This window comes from Camelus dromedarius, chromosome 35, assembly GCF_036321535.1.
Source record: "Camelus dromedarius isolate mCamDro1 chromosome 35, mCamDro1.pat, whole genome shotgun sequence".
In the NCBI taxonomy this organism is placed as follows: Eukaryota; Metazoa; Chordata; class Mammalia; order Artiodactyla; family Camelidae; genus Camelus; species Camelus dromedarius.
Window position 1 is genome coordinate 3,827,513 of NC_087470.1, and position 21,798 is coordinate 3,849,310.

Below are 21,798 nucleotides of genomic sequence, written 5' to 3' on the forward strand. Positions count from 1 at the left end.
CACAGCCCAGCCTTCACAGATCCCAGCCTGCATTTGCCAACCCAGATTGCCTAGACACCTACTTGCTACTCTTCCTTCTGTTCTGTTCCCCCCCAGAATGTGATGGACTCTTTCAGAAAGTCTGGCCTGTCTCAAGCGAGACCAAGTCAGTGAAGGATGAAGTGTCCACAATTGGACCAGGGCATGAAAGGAGAAACAAGGTCTCATGGCCAGCATGACGGTGGTGGCCAAACCCTTTCCCCGGGTGAGATGAACCAGGGTGTGGGTGAGAATGCAAGGTCACTTCACGGCTGACTGGGGTGTTGGAGACTCACTACCGCAAACTAACGACACGGCCGTCAGTGGTGGACGTCAGCTGCAACAGACACGGAGTCAGCTATTTACTGCCAACATGGGTTAATAGTAAAGGCTGGTACAGGGAGGCCTGCATGGCTGCTGAGGCAAACCACAGACCCGACTCTGAATGCCCACTGGCTGGAGCAGAGAGGAAGCTACGGTCCCCTTTAGCGGTCCCTGTGTCCACCAGATCCAAGTGAGCCAGCTACTTAGGAGAAGGCCATGTTGTTCTGATACTCAGAAAAACCAGCCTCGTAAAGGGAAAATAAGAGTGGCATGGAGTTTAGACCCGCTCCTGCCTCTCTATGAAGGCAAAGTAAAGTAAATGGCACGGGGAAGGTGAATGCAAAAACAAAAAACAAAAAAAACATAAAACCGGTGACTGCTTCCTCCAACAGCATCCCCTGCAGCTGCTCATCTCCGAGCCTGCCACTTTCTCACCAGTGACCACCGGCCAGGAATCTCCGTCACGCACGTCACACAGCGACAGCCCGGAACCGCGTGCCAAACACGTTTGTGTGAAAGACAGAATCAAGGAAGATGCTGCAGATTTTGACTTTCCAAGTTTAAATACTCCATGAAAAAAATCCCTCAGCAGCCGCCTAAATCAATTCGCATCTCACTTCTTCAAAACAATCAAACAAATTTAATAAGTGCGCATTTGTCACCAAACATAAGGAGGACCAAACTGGTTCCTCAAAGCAAGGATTTTAACAGGTATCAAACCCCAGTGGGTGATGTGCTAACAAAGCAAACATTCCAAAAAACTAGAAAATAAAAAGATGACTAGGATAATATATGGATCAAGGCAACTGTTAAGGTTTTTGCTTTTTAAAGCGATGGGGACAGCACGGAGGACAATCTGGCTATTTCCAATGCAGGGTGTGCACAGTCCACTTTTCAGACGCAACAACATGCTCACAGGGCGGTACAAGATAGAAAGGGAAATAGAAAAAGGAAAAGAGGAACAGCGAAAATTAGAAACACATGAGAACAAAAATAACTGACAGCAATTACAAGAATTTAGGTGAGTTTGGTGAGGACAGGGACGAGGGGACGGTGAGACCCACCCTCACCTATTGTTCCAGGGAAGGCAGGGGCCTGAGGCGAGCGGCGCTGCCTGGGGACCCCAACGTGGTCAGCGCCCCAAACCTAAACTTCACCTAGATGCGTGTTGACAGCTTTTGAGCTACAAAATGTGGTCGCATTTCAAGCTGGACAATTTTACTCACTCCCACCAAGAGTAACAGGAGAGAATTAGGCTCTGTTCCTGCACGAAAGCATTGTTTAAAAAAAGTAACGACTGAGGAATAGTAAAAGCAACAATGGAGTAAAAGTGACTGGAGGAGAGCGTACTTGACCCGAGCTCACTGGCCGCGTTATCTCACTGACGTTCAGATGCTGGCTGAGCCCTTACGGTACCAAAACAGACAGACCCACCAGGAGGGAGGTTTAATGCGCTGCTGTATTTTGATGCCGAGAGCCATGCCTGGTAAACGAGGTTCTGGGTAAACAATGGTGACAGTGTCAACCACTATGGGCTAAGCACACAACCAGCTACTCCGCCAAATCCCAAGGACACACTTCAAAAAGCAAAAACAAGCTGGCATTCTCTGGTGGGTCTGCAGACTCAGAGCCAAGCAGTTGCTGAGCAAACATATCACAAGTGATTCCTGTGACAAAAGAGGAGGCACTGGCCAGGGGGCTGGGGCAGGGCTCCAGGCTTCCACTGCTCACCCACCATTCTGTCCAGGGGGATAATGTGGTCCCTGCTTACGTTGCACCGATGCACCTACATTCACTGACGCCTGGGGACTGAGCAGGAGGTGACAGGTGACGGGAATGGAGCCAGCCTGGGAGTGGCACGGTGCTGGCATCTGTGCCCTCGGCTTTGCCCAGACCACTACATCTGCCAGCTCATCTACAAGAAGCAGAAGGGGAGAAAGCCATGTAGATCACAGGGCCCTGCGAGGACAAGTACAGGTCATGGCCACGATATGCCTCGCCCCTTCCTTAAGCCATAGAGGTATGTCCGGGGAGGAAGTGAAAATTCATCCAGAGCCCGCCAGGCACCACAAGCAGGTGGGACTCGGGTCCCCTGTGCCTGTCACTCACAGGACTGGTCTGGACTATCTTTTTATCAATTCTCTGGCATCTTCTCCTCCAACTTACCAACAACCAGAAAGTAGAATCTGATTTTAGACTCACAGAGAATCGCAGAACACCTCCTCCACTTCGGGCCCGGCAGCACGTGCCAGGTCCTCCGACCGTCACCTGTGGGACCGCCATGAGCCCTCTCAATACTCAAGGCCCGAGGCCGTAGGCCGGGGGGACACAGATTCCCACAATCTCCCCAGCAAATGGGGACCACCTCTCGGCAAAGGCATCTCACCCTCTTCTTCTCGAGGGATATCTCAATAGATACACAGGGAAACAGAGCAGAAGGTGGGGGGGTAGGCAGCCCAGAAGAACTCGTCTGCACTTCCAAGACAAAGTGGGTCCGTTGACCTAATCACAGGGACAAAGTGAGGACGAATCTTTCCCTGCTGTGCCCCATACTCCGTGACATGCCTTTCCCTGCGTAAGGAGTTCATTTGGAAGCCCCTGGCAGTGTTTCCGTTGTCCTCAATTGGCATGGTGGTTGTCAGGCAGGGAGAGAGGGCCTGAGCCGTGCAGGTGCTGGACCTGGGAAGCAGGAGACACTGGCTCCACCCCCAGCTCAACCAGCGCCTCATTCTGCATCTCAGGATTCAGCATGACATCTATAAGCACAGGGATGAGACTGTCCCAGGAGAGGCTGTCCAACAGGAATGAAATGTGAGCCATGTAAAGAAAGTTTCCCAGTTGCCACATTTAAAGAGGTAACCCCCCCAAAAAAACCCCTAGAAACTGATTTTAAGAACATATCTTACTTATTCTACTGTATGTAAAATACTATCATTTTGACATGTAATCAATAAAGAAAGTAACAAGATAGTTTACATTCTATTTACTAGACAAGTCTCAGCGTCTGATGTGCATTTGACCTAGAGCACATCTCAGCTCCGAGCAGCCTCCTCCCCAGCTCTCCTAGCATCAGTGGCTTTGGCTAATCTATTGGACAGCAACTCCAGGGGTCACACCAGGGTAATTGGCTGAAAAGCGGGAGTAAGTGTCCATAATAACCCTAAAAGAATCTCTCCGAAACAAAGGCGGATTCACTTTTAAACGTCTGAAAACCGGCGGGTTGCTCCTCCCTCACGCCTTGGCTACAAGACAGCCCTCCTCCTTGCTGATCCCTTTCTGGATGTAGGGAAGCAACCCTTCACATAGCCAGGGTGGCCGGGCATCCAGGTAGACTTTCCTGTTCTCTGTGTCCAGTCCCACGAAGTCCTCATTCTCAAACAGGATGTAGAGCAGGAGGATCTTGTCCCCAGACTTGTCGGATGCAACGTCCAGCCACTTGGACTTGAGCATGATGAAGAGAGACTCAGTGAAGTCCTCGATCCTCTTCTCCACCACCCTGCAGTCCTCGTAAATTGACGGCCACGTTCATGCGCGGCTGCTCGGCCACCTCCCCATGCAGCACAAAGACAAAGAGCCGAGAGTCATAGAGCGTGGTGCCATACAGCTCCTCTGCACGTGGAGCTTCTCGAAGGTCTTGGCCAAGAGGCAGTCGGTAATGGTGACAAGGCCCACGACCTTGTGGTGTGTCTGGAAGTCGCTCCACCCATTCTCAGGCGCATAGTGGTGACTTTAGTGGATACAGAGTGCCCACTGCGAGCCGCACGGGCTGATCTGCCTCACCAAGGAGATTCGCTTATAGATGCATAACAAATTCTGCTCTGAGATGATCCCCACGAGTTGGACCACCACGGGGAGAGTCTGGTGGTCCTCAGCACACTGCACGTAGTCAGGGATGTTCATGTTGCAGGCCCTGACGAGAGGGAAGAGGAGACCGAGGTACATACTGTGCTGCGGGCTGCGGGCCTCACTGGGTTGCGGTGACCTGGTGTGTACCAGTCAGAAGGCAGGGGAAGCCCAAGCAAAGCCGGGGGTACAGTTTGTCCTCAGCGTCTGCACATGGCTACCGCAGCTCAGATCACATTACGCAGCTTTTGGTCTAGGCCTCCGCCCTCTGCAGAAAAGGGTCATTTCTTGTTTTCTGTTTCCAAGCACCTAGCCAGGCCCTGATGCAAAGTCAGTGCTCAAAACTGCTGAATAAAGGAATGAATAAAGGAACTGCTTCCACACCCCTCAGCAGGATATAATGCAAAGAAACACAGTAGGATCAAAAGTCCTGGATTTCAACTCCAATTTATTTGAACTCCTAAGCTGCAGAATACTTGATAAGAAAACTTGCTTTGGGGAGGAGGGTACAGTTCAGTGGTAGAGCAAATGCTTAGCATGTATGAGGTCCTGGGTTGAATCCTCAGTACCTCATTTAAAAAAAAAATGAAACAAATAAATAAACCTATTTACCCCCCTCAAAAAATATTTTTTGAATTCCAAATTCAAGAAAAAAAAAAAACACCTTGCAATTGACACAACATTGTAAACATGAGTATACTTCAATTAAAAAAAAAATCCTTGCCTTACAAGAATATATCTGGATTATGGAAGTTTACAAGTGTAAAATGCCTAGGGTACCACCTGCATAAGAAGAAGGAACTGTACAAATTTACTATCCCTCATTTATGAGCTATATTTCCTTTGGGCGGTTTATAACATCTCAGAGCTAATTTTCTCAGATTAAAAAAAAAGAAGGAAACATTACCGGATTCTCCATACTGCTGAAGAATCAGATAAACCTATGATAGCATCTGACCCACAGAGTTTACTCAATAAATGCTTGTTGAATGAATGAACAAGCAAAGTGAATGCTGCTCCCTGCCACAGAGCATCATGATGGTACTGCCTGGAAATCCCAAGCCCACGTTTCACCCGACTCTACACTAACCATGTGTGACCTGGGCAGGCCTGTGTGCTCCTCTTAACCCCAGTTTAATCATGAATAGAAATGAGGGCAATAACACAAACCTCAAAGGGTTAGTGAGTCATTACTGAATTGTATCCCAACTTTGCAAGATGGAACCTTTAAAGAAACTTGGGCAAAAAGTCCGTAGGCCCTCTCCATATTATCTCTTACAACTACATGGGAATCTACATTATATCTCAAAATAAAAAGTCTAATTTATTAAAGAGGCTATTGAGGTTAAATGAGCTCACTGTCTCAAATAAGGAACACACAGTACAAATAGGTCAATGCCCAGCCCATGAGATACACTCAGTAAACATTCCCACTGAGCCCACTGGTCCCTCAAACTTCAGAGCACGATGATGTGTCCTCATGGCCAGAGGCCCCTGCACCTGAAACTAACAAAGCTAATGGTCCCCACTTTCAAGAGCCCCTGCCACCACCGTAGGTCTAATTTTGTACTTGTAATTTTTTTCTATTTATTAAATAGAAAAACGTAATTGCATAGCCTTCAGGTCACCAAAAGCAGACTACAGAGATCATGATGGCAGCCCTTCTTCATGAAACAATAAAATGAAAAGCCATTTCCACAAGATCTCTGTGTAAATCTACTAGGGAACTTCATCCTGGACTGAGAGGAAGAGGACTGGGGAGGAGGGGGCAATCTGCTGCACACAGACCCATGGGCCACCTGTCCCACGATGGACTTTAGACCCAACACTCACCCTCAAGGAACTTCAAAATAGACACAGACAGAGTGCTGTGGACAAGATTTTTTTTTTTTAAAAAATCCCTGATTCTCTCGCAGGTTTTGTTTCTACCGAGAAACAAATGTCTTATGTGTATAATGTTTCACAAAAGACTTAAACTATTATCACCCCAACTTGACGCATTAAGAAACTGAGGGAGAGAGGTTTATCACATTGTGCAAGATTAGAGAGAGGCAAAAAAAAAAAAAAGATTAGACTGAGGCCACGTCAGACACTGTATTTAAACCCAAGCCCCTGTTCCAGTGCTCACACTAGAAAGTGGGATACACTGCCCCTTTCCTGCCCTCTCCCTGCAATAAATGTCTGAAGAGTCTTTTCTGTGCCACCTGGAATCACAATCACTTCAATTTTCCACAAAGAGCTATGTCATTCCTTGGAGGATGTGTCAAAATCTGTATGTTGAATGGGAGGAGAGATTTGTATATTCGGTTTCTCAAAGGAAACATGGCTTAAAAGAAACTGAAAAGCACTTTTCTAGTCTAAGTCTTCATTGTGCAGAGAAGGAAACGGAGGCTCAGAAGAGATGAGGAAAGGGTCTTATTAACAAATATTGCCTCAGCGCAGCACCAAGCCAGCCTTGGGCACTTCTGGGGGAGGATCTGGAAGGCCCAGGAGAATGAGTCTTAGAAAACGGAAAGAGAAGAAGCATACGAGGCCCCGTCTCTACACCACCATACCATGAAGTTCCACCAAATTACCCAGTATGGGTGCAGCCAACATTAAGGTGGGCTAAACAGGTTATGGAAACCTGGAACTCTCAACCATAGTGGAAATTCCAACGTTTACTATGTTTTTTTTCCCAGTTCAAGCATCAGCTCAGTGGGCACTCTGTACCAGGCACTACATGAGGCCTGGAGTTCTCCCAAATACACAACTCTTATATCACGTGTGCAAACCACACACAGGCCCACCAGAAGGAAAATGCCCACAGATAAGGTGGAATTACTGAAACTGAAAGCAGCCAACCAGCATATATTACTAGCAAATACGGTGCTGCTAGAAATAGACTCATGGACATAGAAAGCAAACTGTGGTTAGCAGGCAGGAAAAGGGGGATTAACAGATACACATTAATAAATATAAAATAAATGACAAGGACCTACTATATAGCACAGGGAACTATATTCAATTTCTTGTAATGAGTTGTACTAAAAACAATCTAAAACATATGTAGATACATATGCATATGTTTATAACTGAATCTCTGCTGTACATCTGAAACTAACATTCTAAATTGACTACACTTCAATAAAAAGTAATTTTAAAAAATAAGTAAAAATAAAAGCAACGCCATTTAGAAAAAATAAAAGAATTCTCTGATCCCCTTAGCTGTAGGTGCTAGAGAAATCTGGTTACAAACACCAAGTCCACTGGGTCACTCCAGCACTGGCTGTCACTCTTTCTGACCATCAGAGAGTCACTTGGCTTCAGTGAGTTTATTTTCTCTTCTGTGAAAGGCTTCAGTTGCAACTAACGATGTATAGAATCTCATCATTCACAAACCCAACAATTAATGAGGACTTCCCATGGGCCAGGCTCTGGAAATATGAAAATATAGGGTCCGAGATATATTCATGGGTAGAAGAAATTTATGCCATAAAGACATTAATTCTTCTTGCTTTGATAGACAGATTCAATACAATTCTGTTTAGATTTCCTACCAGAGTTTTTATGGGTAACAAGATAATTTATGGTCAGGAACAACCAAGAAACTTCTTTAGAACCAGCACTGGGAAGGGGTGGATAGGTCATTCATTTCCACTGGTCTTTCTGAAGTGATGAAAACGTTCTGGAATATTAATGGTTGCACCACTGTGAATATGCTAAAGCTGCTGAATTGTAGCATTTAAGTGGGTGGACTTCATGGTGTGTGAACAATATCACAATAAAGATGTTAAATGAAAAAATATTTCTTGACAATTATTTTTCCCTCTATACTACTAGTCTGCCCCACAATTTAAGAAGAACAAAAAAACCAAAACAAACCAAATTTTGCCAGGAGCTCTTTAGGACTGCAAAGTCCCTGAGTCTCCAACTCCTCTGGTGGTGCTGTTCCTGTTAACACACCCTAGCTGGGCTGGGCTAGTGAGGGACTGTAACTATCTTTTTAAGAAAGACGGCCACACGTTTCACCCTGGGAGAGGGAAGGATGGAGGATGTCACAGCCTCATGCCTTCAGCTCATTTTTAACTGAACCAAGCCTTGCTTTCAACACTGTAATCCCTCTCACTATAAAAACAGTGACATCATCAAGCACCGCCATCAAAACACGTGAAAGTGTTCAAGGTACTTACCTGGGGCAGAAACACTGAGGGAGGAGACGGAAGCTCGCTCAGCACTGACGCTCCCTTTTCCCGACTCCAACAGGAGAAGCTGGGGTTCACAGCCGGAGGCTCTCAGCCCGGGGAGCAGCGCCCACACCACTGAGCTGGTCCCCAGGTAGCGGGAAAGGGAGAGGAGGGCAGCCCCGGGGTCGCGGGTCAGGGAAAGCGGGGGGGGGGGGACGCGGGCTGTAGCCCCGCTCGGAGGCCAGCCCCAGCCCCAGCCCCAGCCGCCCGCCCCCGTCCGGGTCCGCAGACCCCGCCCGCCCGGGACACAGCCCGCCCAGGGGCGGGGACGGGCCGGCGGCCGAGGAGAGGCAGCCCGGGAGGAGAGAACTCGCGGGCGGGAGAGGGGAAGGGGACGCCAGCCGCGGACTGAGGGGAGCCCGGCTGGGGCGAGACGCGGCAAGTGCACACTTGGCCCTGGACAGCTGTGGCCGGGGCGCCGGGGCAGGAGCCAAAGTCCTACCGGGCGAAAGAGCTGAGAAGCCTTTGGGGCCGATCCCCGGCTCGGAGTTGCAGCTTCCAACCCTCGGTCCAGCTGGCACAGACTGCGCATGCGCAGGAGGGCCAGCTATCCTCTCTGTGTTCTGCAAGAGAAGTTGGGGAAGGGAGGGACGGAGAAGATGGGAGGAGGAGGGGAGAAGGGGAAAAGTGGAGGGAGAGACATGGACAGGAGGAGCAGAGAGAAGGCAGGGATCTGGAGTGTGGAGGAGAGTAGCAGAGATGGAGAGAAATAGTTTTAACTCTGGGGGCATCCTGAAGGAGGCAGCAGTCCTGCCTCTGCACACTTCTCTAACCCTTCAAGGCCCGCAGCTCATATTTTAACTCCCTGGCACAGCCCTCCACCCAAGGCCTCTGCAGGACCCCTACGGGGATCACACCCGTTGCCCCCAAGCGGAGCTGGGTTTCCTTTTGCTCTGGGAACCAAGCACCCGCAGGTGTTGTCGCTCAGAACTACCTTGGAAAGAGTACATATTCCCCTTTTACACGCTGGGACACAGGCAGGCAATATATCTGCCTTACCTCCACTGTCCCAGGTGTTGTGCTGGCGGGGAGCGGGAGGTACAAGGTCAGATCCCAAAAGGAGCATACTGCCTGAGTTTTGGTGCATAGTCCCCATCCTTCCTGGGTAAACCACTCCCCACACTCGGGGAACCATCAAGGGCACACAGTATGTCCCTGGGTGTGGGATAGCTGCCCTCAATTCCAGTGCCCATCTTGCTAGGAAGATAGGAGTGTTACTGAGTCCAAATTCATTCTCCTTAATGCAGGACAGGCCAGTAAGTTGGGAGACCAGGTGTTGGGGCATGAAATAGCAACTTTCTGTAGACCTAGATGGCAAACTAATGTCCTGGAAAACCATCTCCCCAAGTCAGAATTCAGGCTCCTTTCCTACGAGCTTGGTTTTTGCAATCTTCTTGATGTAGTAATTCTTTGTTGTTAGAATCCTTTGTTCTTGCAGCTATCTACCTGGGTCAGATCCCTGTAAACCTCCAACAAAACAAACGTTATTTTCTATTAGGTAACTTGTTATCTTTATATGAATGGAAAAGTGTTAAATATCCTTAAAGGTCAGAGCATTCAAAATAGGCTCTCCTGTATATTTTAGGCTCTAGGCAACATTGTTTTACAAGCAAGATGAAGCCTAGGAGACAGAGCACAGGGTTTAGTCAAAGGAACAGATCTAATATGGAGTCAGATTTGTTCTTTTCTATTACCAGGGCAGAAGACACATGAGGATTTAAATCCCTTTAAGTTAAAAATAAGTAATATTTTAAAGGAATTTACATACATAGGTCGGAATGTGCATAGCATATCTGGAAAACACACAAAGGTTTGTAAACAGTGGCATCTCCAGGGAGGGCTGAAAGAAGAGAGGATGAGGGAAAACTTCTTTCACTTGTGTATTTTTGTGCTCTGTTTGAAATTTTTTAACCACATGCATGTATTTCTTTTTCAGTTAAAAAAAATGTGTAATGGAGCAAAGGAGTAGCAAGCTCAGCAAATAAAGCAGCCATGGAATCACTGAGCCATCACTTTTGATTTCAGCCAGGAAGCATTTATTGACTCTCTCCTATGTGCCCAGTGCTGTTTTAAGACTTCTTTTATTTTTTTTCATAAAATAATAAAGTGCTATTCCTCACCCCTGCCCATGGCTGGTGGAAAACCAACTGAGTTTTTATTGAGTTGTTTTCCAAGAAGTAGAGATCAGTTATAAACAGAACACATCTTCAGGGCAAAACAGGCGGAGTGGTTTTCCAGCAGGCCAGATAGCTATGAAGGGTTTTCAACAGAGGCACACAGAGGCTGAGAGAGAAAGCCTCCAGGACCCTACAAAAAGCTGCCCAAACTGCCTTCTCCATGGCACTACTGAAATAGGAAAGAAAAAATCTGACTCCATATTAGATCTGTTCCTTTGACTTTAACCCTGTGCCCTGTTTCCTAGGCTTAGTCTTGTTGGTTCTGCACCTTTTGTAAAACAATGTTGCCTAGAGCCTGAAATATACAGGAGACCCTATTCTCAAGGCTCTGACTTTGAAGGATATTAACACTTTTCTATTCACATAAAGATAACAAGTTACAGAATAGAAAACAACATTTGTTTGTTGGAGGTTTACACGGATGTGACCCAGGTGAAGAGCTGCAAGAACAAAGGATTCTAACAACAAAGAATTCATACACCAAGTTTGCAACAACCAAGCATTCCCACTTCCCATTTTTAATATAAGAAGAGCCTGAAATCTGACTTGGGGTGATGGTTCCCCAGGACATTATTCTACCATTTCTCAGCTGGCTTTCCAAATTAAAGTCGCTATTTCTTGCCCCCAAAACCAGGTCTCCTGATTTATTGGCCTGTAATGCACGAGCAGAACAAGCCTGGACTCGGAAACACACACATTGAAAGTACCCATTTGGTATATTAAATGACCTGCTTCTACTCATCTTCCTGACGTTTTATTCTCTTGACCACTCCTGCTATGTTTATGAAAAACCTGTCATGTGGACACATTTCCACCTCTAGCCACTACCCTTCCAGGTAAGAACTGATGCCAAGAAGGCAATGGAAGTTGCTAGAAGGTATTACCTGGACAAAATAGAGCAGAAGTGGGTTCTGGCTGATGTTCAGGAGCAGGCTGGAACACCTGACAAGATGTTATAAGTACGGATAGACAGCTGGGCACCAAAGGAGAAGCTTCTAAACTTCCATGAGGGACTTGTTGGATAGGAAGGAAAAGTCCCAGACTATAGCTCGGATCCCACCACGAGCTTCCTGGGCGAGTCTGGGCAAGTAATTTAAAATCTCTAGGCCCGTGCTGTCCAACATGGGAGCTACCAGCAACATGCAGGATTATGAAGTTATTCTGTAGCCAGACAGAATTATAAAAAGACATTTTATTGCAAAGGCCCAGCAGGTATAATATTTAAAAACGTTATTGGTTATCTTGACCTAACGAGATATTTTTGTATGTGTAGGTTTCTGTGGTTTGTAAGGCCTGTGACTAATGATTCCGTTACAGTGAAGTATTTTGAAATTATAAGTTACTGGACACAGTACCCTCATATCACAGTTGAAAAAAACTGATCCACATAAGCAAGGTGATCTGACTTATTAGTTATGAGCAGGGGCTCTGGGGCCAGCCTGCCTGAGTATAAATTCTCACTCTGCCTCCAGGGGGTTCTGTGTGAATCTTGGACAAATTATTGTTGTTTTTGTTGTCGTTGTTATTATTTGTGCCTCTTTTTCCTTACCTTTTAAGTAGCGAGGAATATGTAGACTCTATCTCCTACTGTGTTGGCAGGATTAAATGAGTAAACGTCTGTGCTGCCCACTTCCCTGGGTTTCAGCATTCTCCAGGCAATCAGTGCCAAACTCAGAGGCATTCTCCACTGTCTTCGTCAGTCTGGGGTGCTGTAACAAATTACCGTGGGTCGGGTGGCTTAAACAACCAGCATATTCCTTATGGTTTGGAGGCTGAGACTTTCAAGGTCAATGTATCCTTGAGAGGATTGCCAGCTCGAAGATGGCTGTCTTCCCAATATCTTCATATCCCAGAGAGCAGAGAGAAGCAAGCACTCTGGGGGCTTGTATAAGAACACTAATCCCATTCATGAGGGCTCTACTCTCATGACCTCATTTTATCCTACTAATCACGTCCCAAAGGCCCCACCTCCCAATACCATCACCCTGGGAGATGGGGTTTCGACATATGGATTTTGAGGGGATGCAAACATTCAGTCCACACATCGGCTAAGTCTCCCCAACATGCAGTCATCAAACCTGTAGCTAATTTCAAAGTAATATTTATGTCTCTCTGCCCATTTCCATTCCTACATCCACTATCACTGAAGCCCTGTTACATTTTATTCCTTATTTTTCTGGTAGAGATTTAATTGATTCCTCTAACTCCAATGCTCCCCTCGCTCCAGTCTGCTTAATAGCCCTGCCAGGTAGGTCTTCCTTAAAACACCTTCCACTTCACCTGGTTGTTTTTTAGTTGTAAATGTCAGAATCCTCTCCACACCCCATCCTATACCTTTAATCCGTTACACTACGGCTCACTATGTTATTTTCCTCTTACCAATGTAAGAAATTTCCATAAGCTTAAGAGCTTAAACCAGCACAGATTTATCAGCTTATGGCTGTGGAGGTCAGAGATCCAACACAGTTCTCATTGGGCTAAATTCAAGGTAGCAGCAGGGTTCCTTCCTTCTAGAGGGTCTAGAAGAGAATGTTTCCTTGTTGTTGTTGTTTTTTTCCAGTTTCCAGAGGTCACCCACCTTCCTTAGCTTGTGCCCCACGACTTCCTCCATTTTCATGGTCAGCAGCCTTTCTGAACATTGCTCTATGGCTACACCTCCCTCTGATTTTAAACTCAGCTGGGAAATGTCCTCCATTTCAAGGACCCCTGTGATTACATTCAGCCCACCTGGACAATCCAGGCTACTCGCCCTATTGTCTCATCTCAGGATCCCCTTGTCCCATCCCATTCAGGCATTATGAATGTGGCTGTGACACTCACCTTGTGTAACATTTCCTCTCATGGGCATTTTATGGTTCAAGGCACATATGAATGACTTTTTGTTTTTCTTCCTTAGCCTTTCTACATTCAGTATGTCTGGTGAGATTATATGAATCCTTTTTATTTGTCCCCCTGCACTAATCTTTAATAATGTATCATGGGTTTAAAATGCTAACTGATAGACAATTTAGAAGACAGAAATCCTCTAAGATTTTTGTCCTAAAATATCTGTCATGCATTTTGCCATGTACAGTAACATGTCACAGGTGGCTACCCTGTGGCCGGGGAGGGACATGATTCTGCCATAACACTCCCCTCATTCTCACCAATGTGCTGATCACCTAACCAAGGACCTATGCTCCCCGCTTCGCTCACTTCCTCCTCCTTTCCATTGACTACCCTGTTCCCATCGCTTCCTTCATTCAGCACATCAGGATTTCATGACCACATTCTTCTCTAAATGGAATGGGTATCTTGAATCTAATGTCTGACAACTGTTCTTACTGTATATGCACACACTGACCTGCACATAACCCCGTCCAGCTCTTTATTTTCCTAGAATCTCCCAGAGGAATCAGTTCCATGATGATGGTGATGATGATGATGATACTGACAATGATGACAGGGACCTCTCAAGGATTCTGATAAAGAGGGAATTAATAAAGGGAGGGAATCATTGCAAAATTGCCCCAGAGACAGGCTTAAAAGTAAATAACTGCTGTAGTGTTTAATGAAATTGACTAATATTTAACTATTTTTAAAACTTTATATCACTGAATTTAAAATTTTAACGGGAATTCTCATTCACCAGTAACCAAGATTCAACTCTAGGACCAAAGTCTAAGGATTTCAATCTTCTAACAAATTGTCCACTAGCCTTTTAAACACGTGATCCTTTTAAAAAGCTTAGTGCTGGGCTGAAAATAAGCAGGATTCATATAATCTCACCAGACACAGTGAATGTGGAAAGACTAAGGAAGAAAAACAAAAAGCCATTCATAACGTCTTGAACTTCACGTTGCTCACAGGAGAAAATGTTAGCCAAGGTGAGCGTCACATCAACATGACGCCTGAGTGGGATGGGGAAGCTGATCTTCCTCATCAGACATTTATCCTGATTTGTTAGATGCCAACACAGTTTCCTCATTGGATTTGCTTCTAACAAGTATGGAAGAATTTACGTTCTACCAAAAGCAGTCTAAACATTTTCCCCTGCTGTCAGGTCTCTGGACTGAATGTCCCCACAAGAAGGACATGAATATGTTTCATAGGGAATTCTTCCTGAGAAACAACAGGATTTTCGAGGGAAGAACTGCAGGCCCCCCATGGAGGGCTGGAGGAGTGCTAGAGGGGGCACTGGAAAAACAGCAGGAGTGAGTTCAGATACTACCGCTCAGGTTGCCAAAGACAGCATTGCTATCTCTGAGGATATGACATTCTCCCAAAAGTTCCATGAGTGAAGGTACCTGTGAACACTAAGCAGGTTGTTAAGAAACAGCAGCACATAATTTGCGTCACAGCTCAATTACAGTATGTTTAGATATTTGGAAAATAATTAGCCCATTTTCCTTTGAAACTGCAGCAGTAGCAATAGAAATAAAAAAGGCTGAGCCGTCTTGGAGACAACAATCAATAAACAATTCTAAATCGGCAGGATTCCTTGACGATATGCAAGCAATGAGCTAGATGTGTGCTGCAGATACCTCTTACTGCAGGGCTCACTCCTGCAAAGCATAGAACTAGTTTTCTCAGCAGACAGAGGGAACCAAGTCAAGATTCCAAATCTTGAGAGATTTACTATATGGCAGGAAAGATCACACAAGTACATCCAGCCAAATATGAATAAATGTAATCAAATATTATCAAATGTGATTGGAGCACAGATGAAACAGAAATTCCTTTCACCTGGGATCTAGAGAGACTTCTTCAGAAAATGTGGCTTTGGAGATGGCCAAAGACATGGGTGGAAATTTGGCAGAACAGGATGTAAGGAATTTTAAAACTGATTCTAAAATTCATATAAAAATTCAAAGGATCCCAAATATCCAAAACAATTTTGAACAAGAAAAACAAAGTTGGAAGACTTGCACTATCTGATTTTCAGCCTTTTTTTTTTTTTTTTAAACTACAGTAATCAGAAAGTATGGTGTTGGTGTAAAACAGGAAAATAGAATAATGGAGCAGAATAGAATGTTCAGAACTAAACCAACACTTATATAGACAATTGATTCTCAAAAAGGATGCAGTGGAGAAAGGATCTTTTCAACAAGTAGTGCTGGAAGAATTAGATAGTGATATGCAAAAAAAAAAAAAATGAACTTTGATCCACACCTCACAAAATATACAAAAATTAAGTCACAATGGATCATAGATCTTAATAGGAAATCTAAAACTATAAAACAGCTAGGAGAAAAAGCATAGGCTTAAGCTTTATGACCTTGGGTTTGGCAAATATTTCTTTGCTATGACACCAAAAGTATAATCTATTTTAAAAAGAAACTGATAGAGTGAACTTTATCAAAATGAAGACTCTTCAAAGCTGTTCTAAACACTGCTAAGCAAATGAAAAGACAAGCCTTAGACAGAAGCTATTTGCAGATCATATATCTGATAAAGGTCTCTCTTTGTATCTGATCCAGAATAAAGAGGTCTCAAAACTCAATAATAATGCAAACACCTGAATGAATGAATGAGGCCAGAAAACACACTTCAGTAAAGATATCCAGATGGATAATAAGCATATGAAAAGATGCTGATTAAAGATGCCATTAGTCATTAGAGAAATGCTTTCAAAAACCACAGTGAGATACTAGTACACATACATACAAGAATGAATACGATTAGAAAGACCGACCTTACCAAGTGCTGGTAAGGAAGTAGAGCAACCAGAGCTGATACACACCACAAGGAATTTACAATAGTACAACCATTTTGGAAAAGTCTTTAACAGTTTCTTTAAAAAAGGTAAATACCTATCTACCATATAACCCAGATATTCCTCATGTGGTGCTTTAGAAAAGAAAAGCATATGTCCATATAAAGACTTGTAACCAAATATTCACTGCAATTTTATTTATAATAGCTCAAGTTGTAAATAACCCATGCATCCATCAAGAAGTAAATGGAGAAACAAATGATGGTCTATCCAAACACTGCTCACAACAAACTCTTCAGTAAAAACTCAGCACTAAACAATACTCTGCTATAAGAAAAATAAGCTATTAATACAGCAACACAGATGACTCTCAAAATAATTACACTGAATGAAAGAAGTCAGACAACATAGAGTAGATACTGCATTAATCCATTCATACAAGGATCTTGAAAATGCAGACCAATATGTTGTGATGGAAAGCAGATCAATGGTTTCCAGGGGAAGAGATGGGGAGGGAGGGAGGGACAACAAATGGCAGGAGAGAAGCTTTGTGGGTGATGGGTATGTTCACTCTCTTGAATGTGGTCATGGTTTCTTGGGGATATACTTATGTCAAAACGTATTAGCTGTACACTTTATACGTGTGAAAATTACTTTGCCAAGTATACCTCAAAGCTGTTTTAAGAAAAAAGGCACTTCAGTCCTGATCCACCTCAGCGCCTGATTGGAGCGACATGATCAGTCCCTCACCCTGTTTGCCTAACAGGAAGGTAGAAAACCTCTCACGGAAAATAACATATGGATTTTTCATTTGCAATGTCTGCCATGTAATAAAGAATTTCAAGACATGCAACATGTCAAGACTATATAACGGATAATATGAGAATAAGAAACATTAGACAAAGGATGCAAACCCCCAGGTGATGTAGGCATCAGAGTTACCAATAAAGGCTATAAAATACTTTTAATATATTCAAGAAAATAAGGAAATTATGGGAGAATAGACAACAGGGTAAAGACTTTCACCAGAGAAATATACTGGAATGTATTTTTAAGAGAAATCAAACAGATAATCTAGAACTGAAGCCTTCAGCTCTGGAAACAGGTAAACAGAGCTAATTAGGATCCCTTTTAAGTAAAACTTTCAGTAATGCCGGGTAAAATACAACAACAAATGTAACACAGAGCTAACTATGGAAAGAGAAGTTCCCAGGTGTCAATACAAAGAGGACACTTAAAGCCCAGAGTGGTAATCTTGTGAGCTGATGCCACCACACCCTGGAGGGAAGGGGTTTTAATCTGCACATAAATAGAGATACAATGTCCATTTAGGAAAAAGGGTCCATACCAGATGTCGAAGACTCTTCCTTTATATCTATATAGTCAGAGACAGAGATGTAAAGTGGCAGCAGAGGTCACAGTGACACAGGGCCCTGGGCCAAGGAGTGTGAACACCTCTGCAAGCTGGGAAAGGTAGGAAGACGAATCCCTCCCTAGAGCCTCGGTGTGGAACGTAGCCTTGGCCACACGTTGGTTTAAGCCCACTGACAATGACTTTGCACTTCTGCACAAAAGAACAGTGAGATGATGAATGTGTATTGCTTTAAGCCACTGAGTCTGTGGTCCTTTGTTAGAACAGCAAAAGGAAAGAAACTCAGGAACCAACATGAACATGAACCCCAAGCTGCCTGCTGTGCTGGCAAGAAGTTCTTTGTCTCTGAACCTGGGGGAGTCTCCTGTCTTCTGGCAGCATCCACAAACTACCTCATGCTAACTTGAGAGCTTGCAGAGGGTTCAATCTTAACCCTGCACAGTTCTTGATATTTAGTTAATAAAAATGATGGTGTCATCATGGGTATTTTTCCATCTTTTAAATACCCTTCAGTCTTCTAATAAAGCTACCTCTAATTGAGAGACAGTGTAAATAGTTTTCAAACTTCATAATAAATAACTGTGGTTTTATTTGGTTACTTAAATTATGAGTAATAATATTCACATTAGTAAAAGTTATTAAAATCAACATTGTTTAATGAAAATATCATTTCTTTTTGCATGAACATGTATTAACTACAATAAATGTTCCATGCTTTGTTCTACGATTTACTGTTAGAGCCTTAAAGAATAATATTTTCCTCAAAAGATATTATGGCAAAGGGATTTCTTTTGGTGGAACAGTTCCTACATCAAATCTGGTGCATGGCTCAGGCCACTGGGAACCTAGAGATGATAGATATTAGGAGGCATTATAAACACAAAATGATTTTTAAAGGAATTAAACAACTGGATGTGTGAAAACAAAGAATCTGAGAATATTCTAGTGAAATAAATGTATTTTTCAGCTTAAGCAAGACACTGGGTGAATAAATCTAAAATGAAAAAACCACCCAGAGATCAGCAGTGAGTCATGCATGCAGTGTGACTGATCAAAACCAAGTTGTTTCCAAACCAGTGTGCAGGCTTGATGCCTTCATGAATCAAGTCTGTGTGGCACCAGGCCATCTCGAATACATGTTGATGAGGTATTTATAAGCCCTTCACCATCCCAGCACAAAGCCCACACATGAGCCACAAGACCATCACCTACACATCTGCAAAAGACACAGCATGGTGAATAGCACTTTTCTTGTTCAGTAGCCGGTGGCAGGGCACTGTGAGCAGACAGAGATACAGGGACACAGAGACACAGAGGCACTTCCCCTCACTCAGCTGATAACCTTCCGTGCATTCCTGGGGACAGGATTGTCATAAAATGCACCATGGATTGATCCTCCTCCTAGGAAAGGAACGGTAGGTCTGTCCTCAGGTTGGAGCAAGGGTGGCCGGAGGATCTCAGAAGAGCTGTTTCAGCACAACCAATAGAAATGTCTGCCACCGTGACCAGGAGAGACAGGTCTCCTGCCATCCCGGTAGGCACTTGGGCTCCTGACAAAAGCTGGGCTCAGTAAAGGCTTGAGTAGAAGGCACAGACCTGAGGGATGCCCCAGCAAGAGACAGGAGGTAGGGCCTGGTTTATGCTGCTCTGGGTGTATCCCAGCCTCATCCGAATACGAAATCAGAAATTTGCAAAACAGCAGAGCTGGGATGGATCATCTACTCCAGACTCCTCACCTTACAGTTTAAAGGGTGGCAGCCCTGGGAGGCAAAGCAACGTGCTAAAGGCAGAGCGTGGAAGTGGCAGCGCCAGATGAAAAGCACCATGGCAACCCCGTTCAAGGCCGCTGACACTGAGGACGGGGCCAAGGTTTCCAACGAGGAGAATGAGACAGTGTAAATACTTTGTTCCCCCCAAAACCCCAAATGTTTACTAAGGCACAAAAACTCACCTTAACTAGCTCTCTTCTGAGGGGGCTCTCTTCTGTCTCCGTCTTTCTGTCTGTCTCCATTTCTCTCTCTCAGACACAAACACATACAATTTTGTGAAAGGGGACTTCCTGCCATACAAAGACAGACTTCACATCTTCAGAGAAACACTTGACAAAGCACATTTCCAATTCAAGTCTTTGTGTGAGGTCTGGGCAACTGGCTTATTTTCTAGAACAATCGGTGGTTCCAAAATCAGGAGATCATCTTCCCCAAAGGAAGAGTTCTGGTCCGTGTTGATGAAGCTGGGGGTGTCACATTTCATGAGCCCGTTAGGCTCCTTCTCTGGCCACCTGCTGCATCTGATGGCTTCCTGGAGCCGAACATCACTGTCAAGGGCTATGGTTGGGATACCAGCTTTGGCCTTGTCCATGCGGTCCACTTCATTGACGTAGCAGTGAAAGAGGGACCTAGATTCGTCATTGTGCTGCCAGAGAACCCCTTGGGCACCAGCGGTCTTCCAAAGTCCGACACAAAGCTGTTCAGTCTGAATCTCTTCTCGGGAGACTCCGCATTGCAATAAAGAAAACCAAAATAAAAGATCGCCCACACTCTAGCTCGGTGACCTGAAGACTTATAGTTTTTGATATCTGCTGAGAGCAAATCCCTGCACAGAGCATGCTGACAAGCACTGGAAGTGAGAGACATCACTTTCGAACACATACAATTACACCCAAGGCAAAAGTCTCGTGAGGGCCCTTGGACCATCCTGAAAAAACATCGCTCCCTGAGAATCCTCAATACTGGTGCATCGCACACCAGTGTTTCTCAGTGGGACACTCAGATCATCTTCATCAGAATTAGTTAAAGTGCTTCTTAAAATGCAGAATTCTGGGGTGCACACCCTCAGAGTCTCCAGAATTAGGGACCGGCAGTCTGTATTTTCATAGCCACCAAGATCACTAAACATGCTCAGATTTAGCACCGCGGTCTACATCGGGTCACCTAAGCATCGACAATGCTGTCTCATGGGGTGGGGGGCGTGCCATATGTGTCAGTGTGCTGTCCTACCCACGTGTCTCCCCTGATTCTCAGAACTGACAGTGCAGTCCCATTGGGCAAGAAATACCACCATTTCACAATGCATACGCAGGGCGCCTGACTGACAGATACAATCAGTGCTAGGAAAGGGGACAAAACTCAGGTTCCTCATCGCTTGTTTCACTTACTGTGGGACAAATGATCAATTCAAGGGTAATAAATCAGTGTATGAGTGAATAACATGACTCTCGTTAGTCCCACGAGTGCCTGGAAGAGCGAGCCTGGGCACACTGAGAATCATAACAGCCCATCTACTTAATTGTCATCCTCCCCAGATTTATGTAAAGGTTACTTCCACCCAGGCAGTGACCCCTGAAGGGCAAGAATCATGTCTGAACACACTCTCAAATCCAGAACAGAACCTGACAACAATTAGGCTCTGGGGTCTGTGTTTAGCGAGTGTGGAATCTCAGTGATGCCAGCTCTTAGACCTTGCCTTCCCATCCCACCCCTCACGATATGGCCCTTATGACCAGCTCTCCCGGGGCTGGGGCCACGGAACCCATTTACAGGACTGGAAGAATCTGATCATATAAACCATCCCCCAGATTATCATCAAGAGTCACCTGCATTTCAGGGATCAGTAATCCCAGAAGCTTTGCAGTTCAGGCAGGTGAGGGATTTTTATATCAGCTCTGTCTTCTACTGTGACTGCCTGGGTGACATCAGACAAGGAATTCTCAAAAGCCTGAGCTTTTCCTTTCAGGAATAATCTAAATAACAAATCTCGTTGACCACTCAACAAGTGTGATGTGAAGATCAATGATTTACACAGGAGTACAACATTCACTAGGTCATGGATTTAGAATCAGAGAAAAATCATTTGAGAAAGATTGACAGAATGTAGCTTTAATGCAAATTTAAGTATTCTTACCTTTCAGTAAATCATCTTCTTCCCCAACTTATCACTTCACCCAAGTTTAAAAGATGTTTGAGAACAGGGATGAGTGTGCCAGCAATCTGGGACCCAATAACCTAAAATGTCACCTAGGAAAAAGAGGGGAGTAACACATTTTTAAAAAGCATGGTGAGGATGGCGGGGCCATCCCCCAACTCCAGACTAAGAAGCTCTAAGCAATACATTTCCTGCCTGCCTGGGGCATCAGCTGATGTG

The 21,798-nt window shown here is 44.8% G+C and overlaps 1 protein-coding gene across 8 annotated transcripts in view; it reads right to left on the reverse strand.

The window, feature by feature from the left end:
* LOC135319942 (uncharacterized) overlaps nucleotides 1–21,798 on the reverse strand; it is a 140,285-nt gene that overhangs the window by 106,579 nt on the left and 11,908 nt on the right. For 2 of the 8 annotated variants that reach the window (XM_064482273.1, XM_064482272.1), the window contains exons 11-14: nucleotides 21,559–21,671; nucleotides 19,607–20,150; nucleotides 12,138–12,297; nucleotides 8,358–9,084 (exon numbers count right to left, since the gene is read on the reverse strand). In XM_064482273.1, the coding sequence (XP_064338343.1) occupies nucleotides 21,668–21,671 (4 nt within the window). In that variant the 3' untranslated portion in view covers nucleotides 8,358–9,084; nucleotides 12,138–12,297; nucleotides 19,607–20,150; nucleotides 21,559–21,667. The other 6 variants (XM_064482277.1, XM_064482276.1, XM_064482278.1 and 3 more) reach the window with 6 other exon arrangements.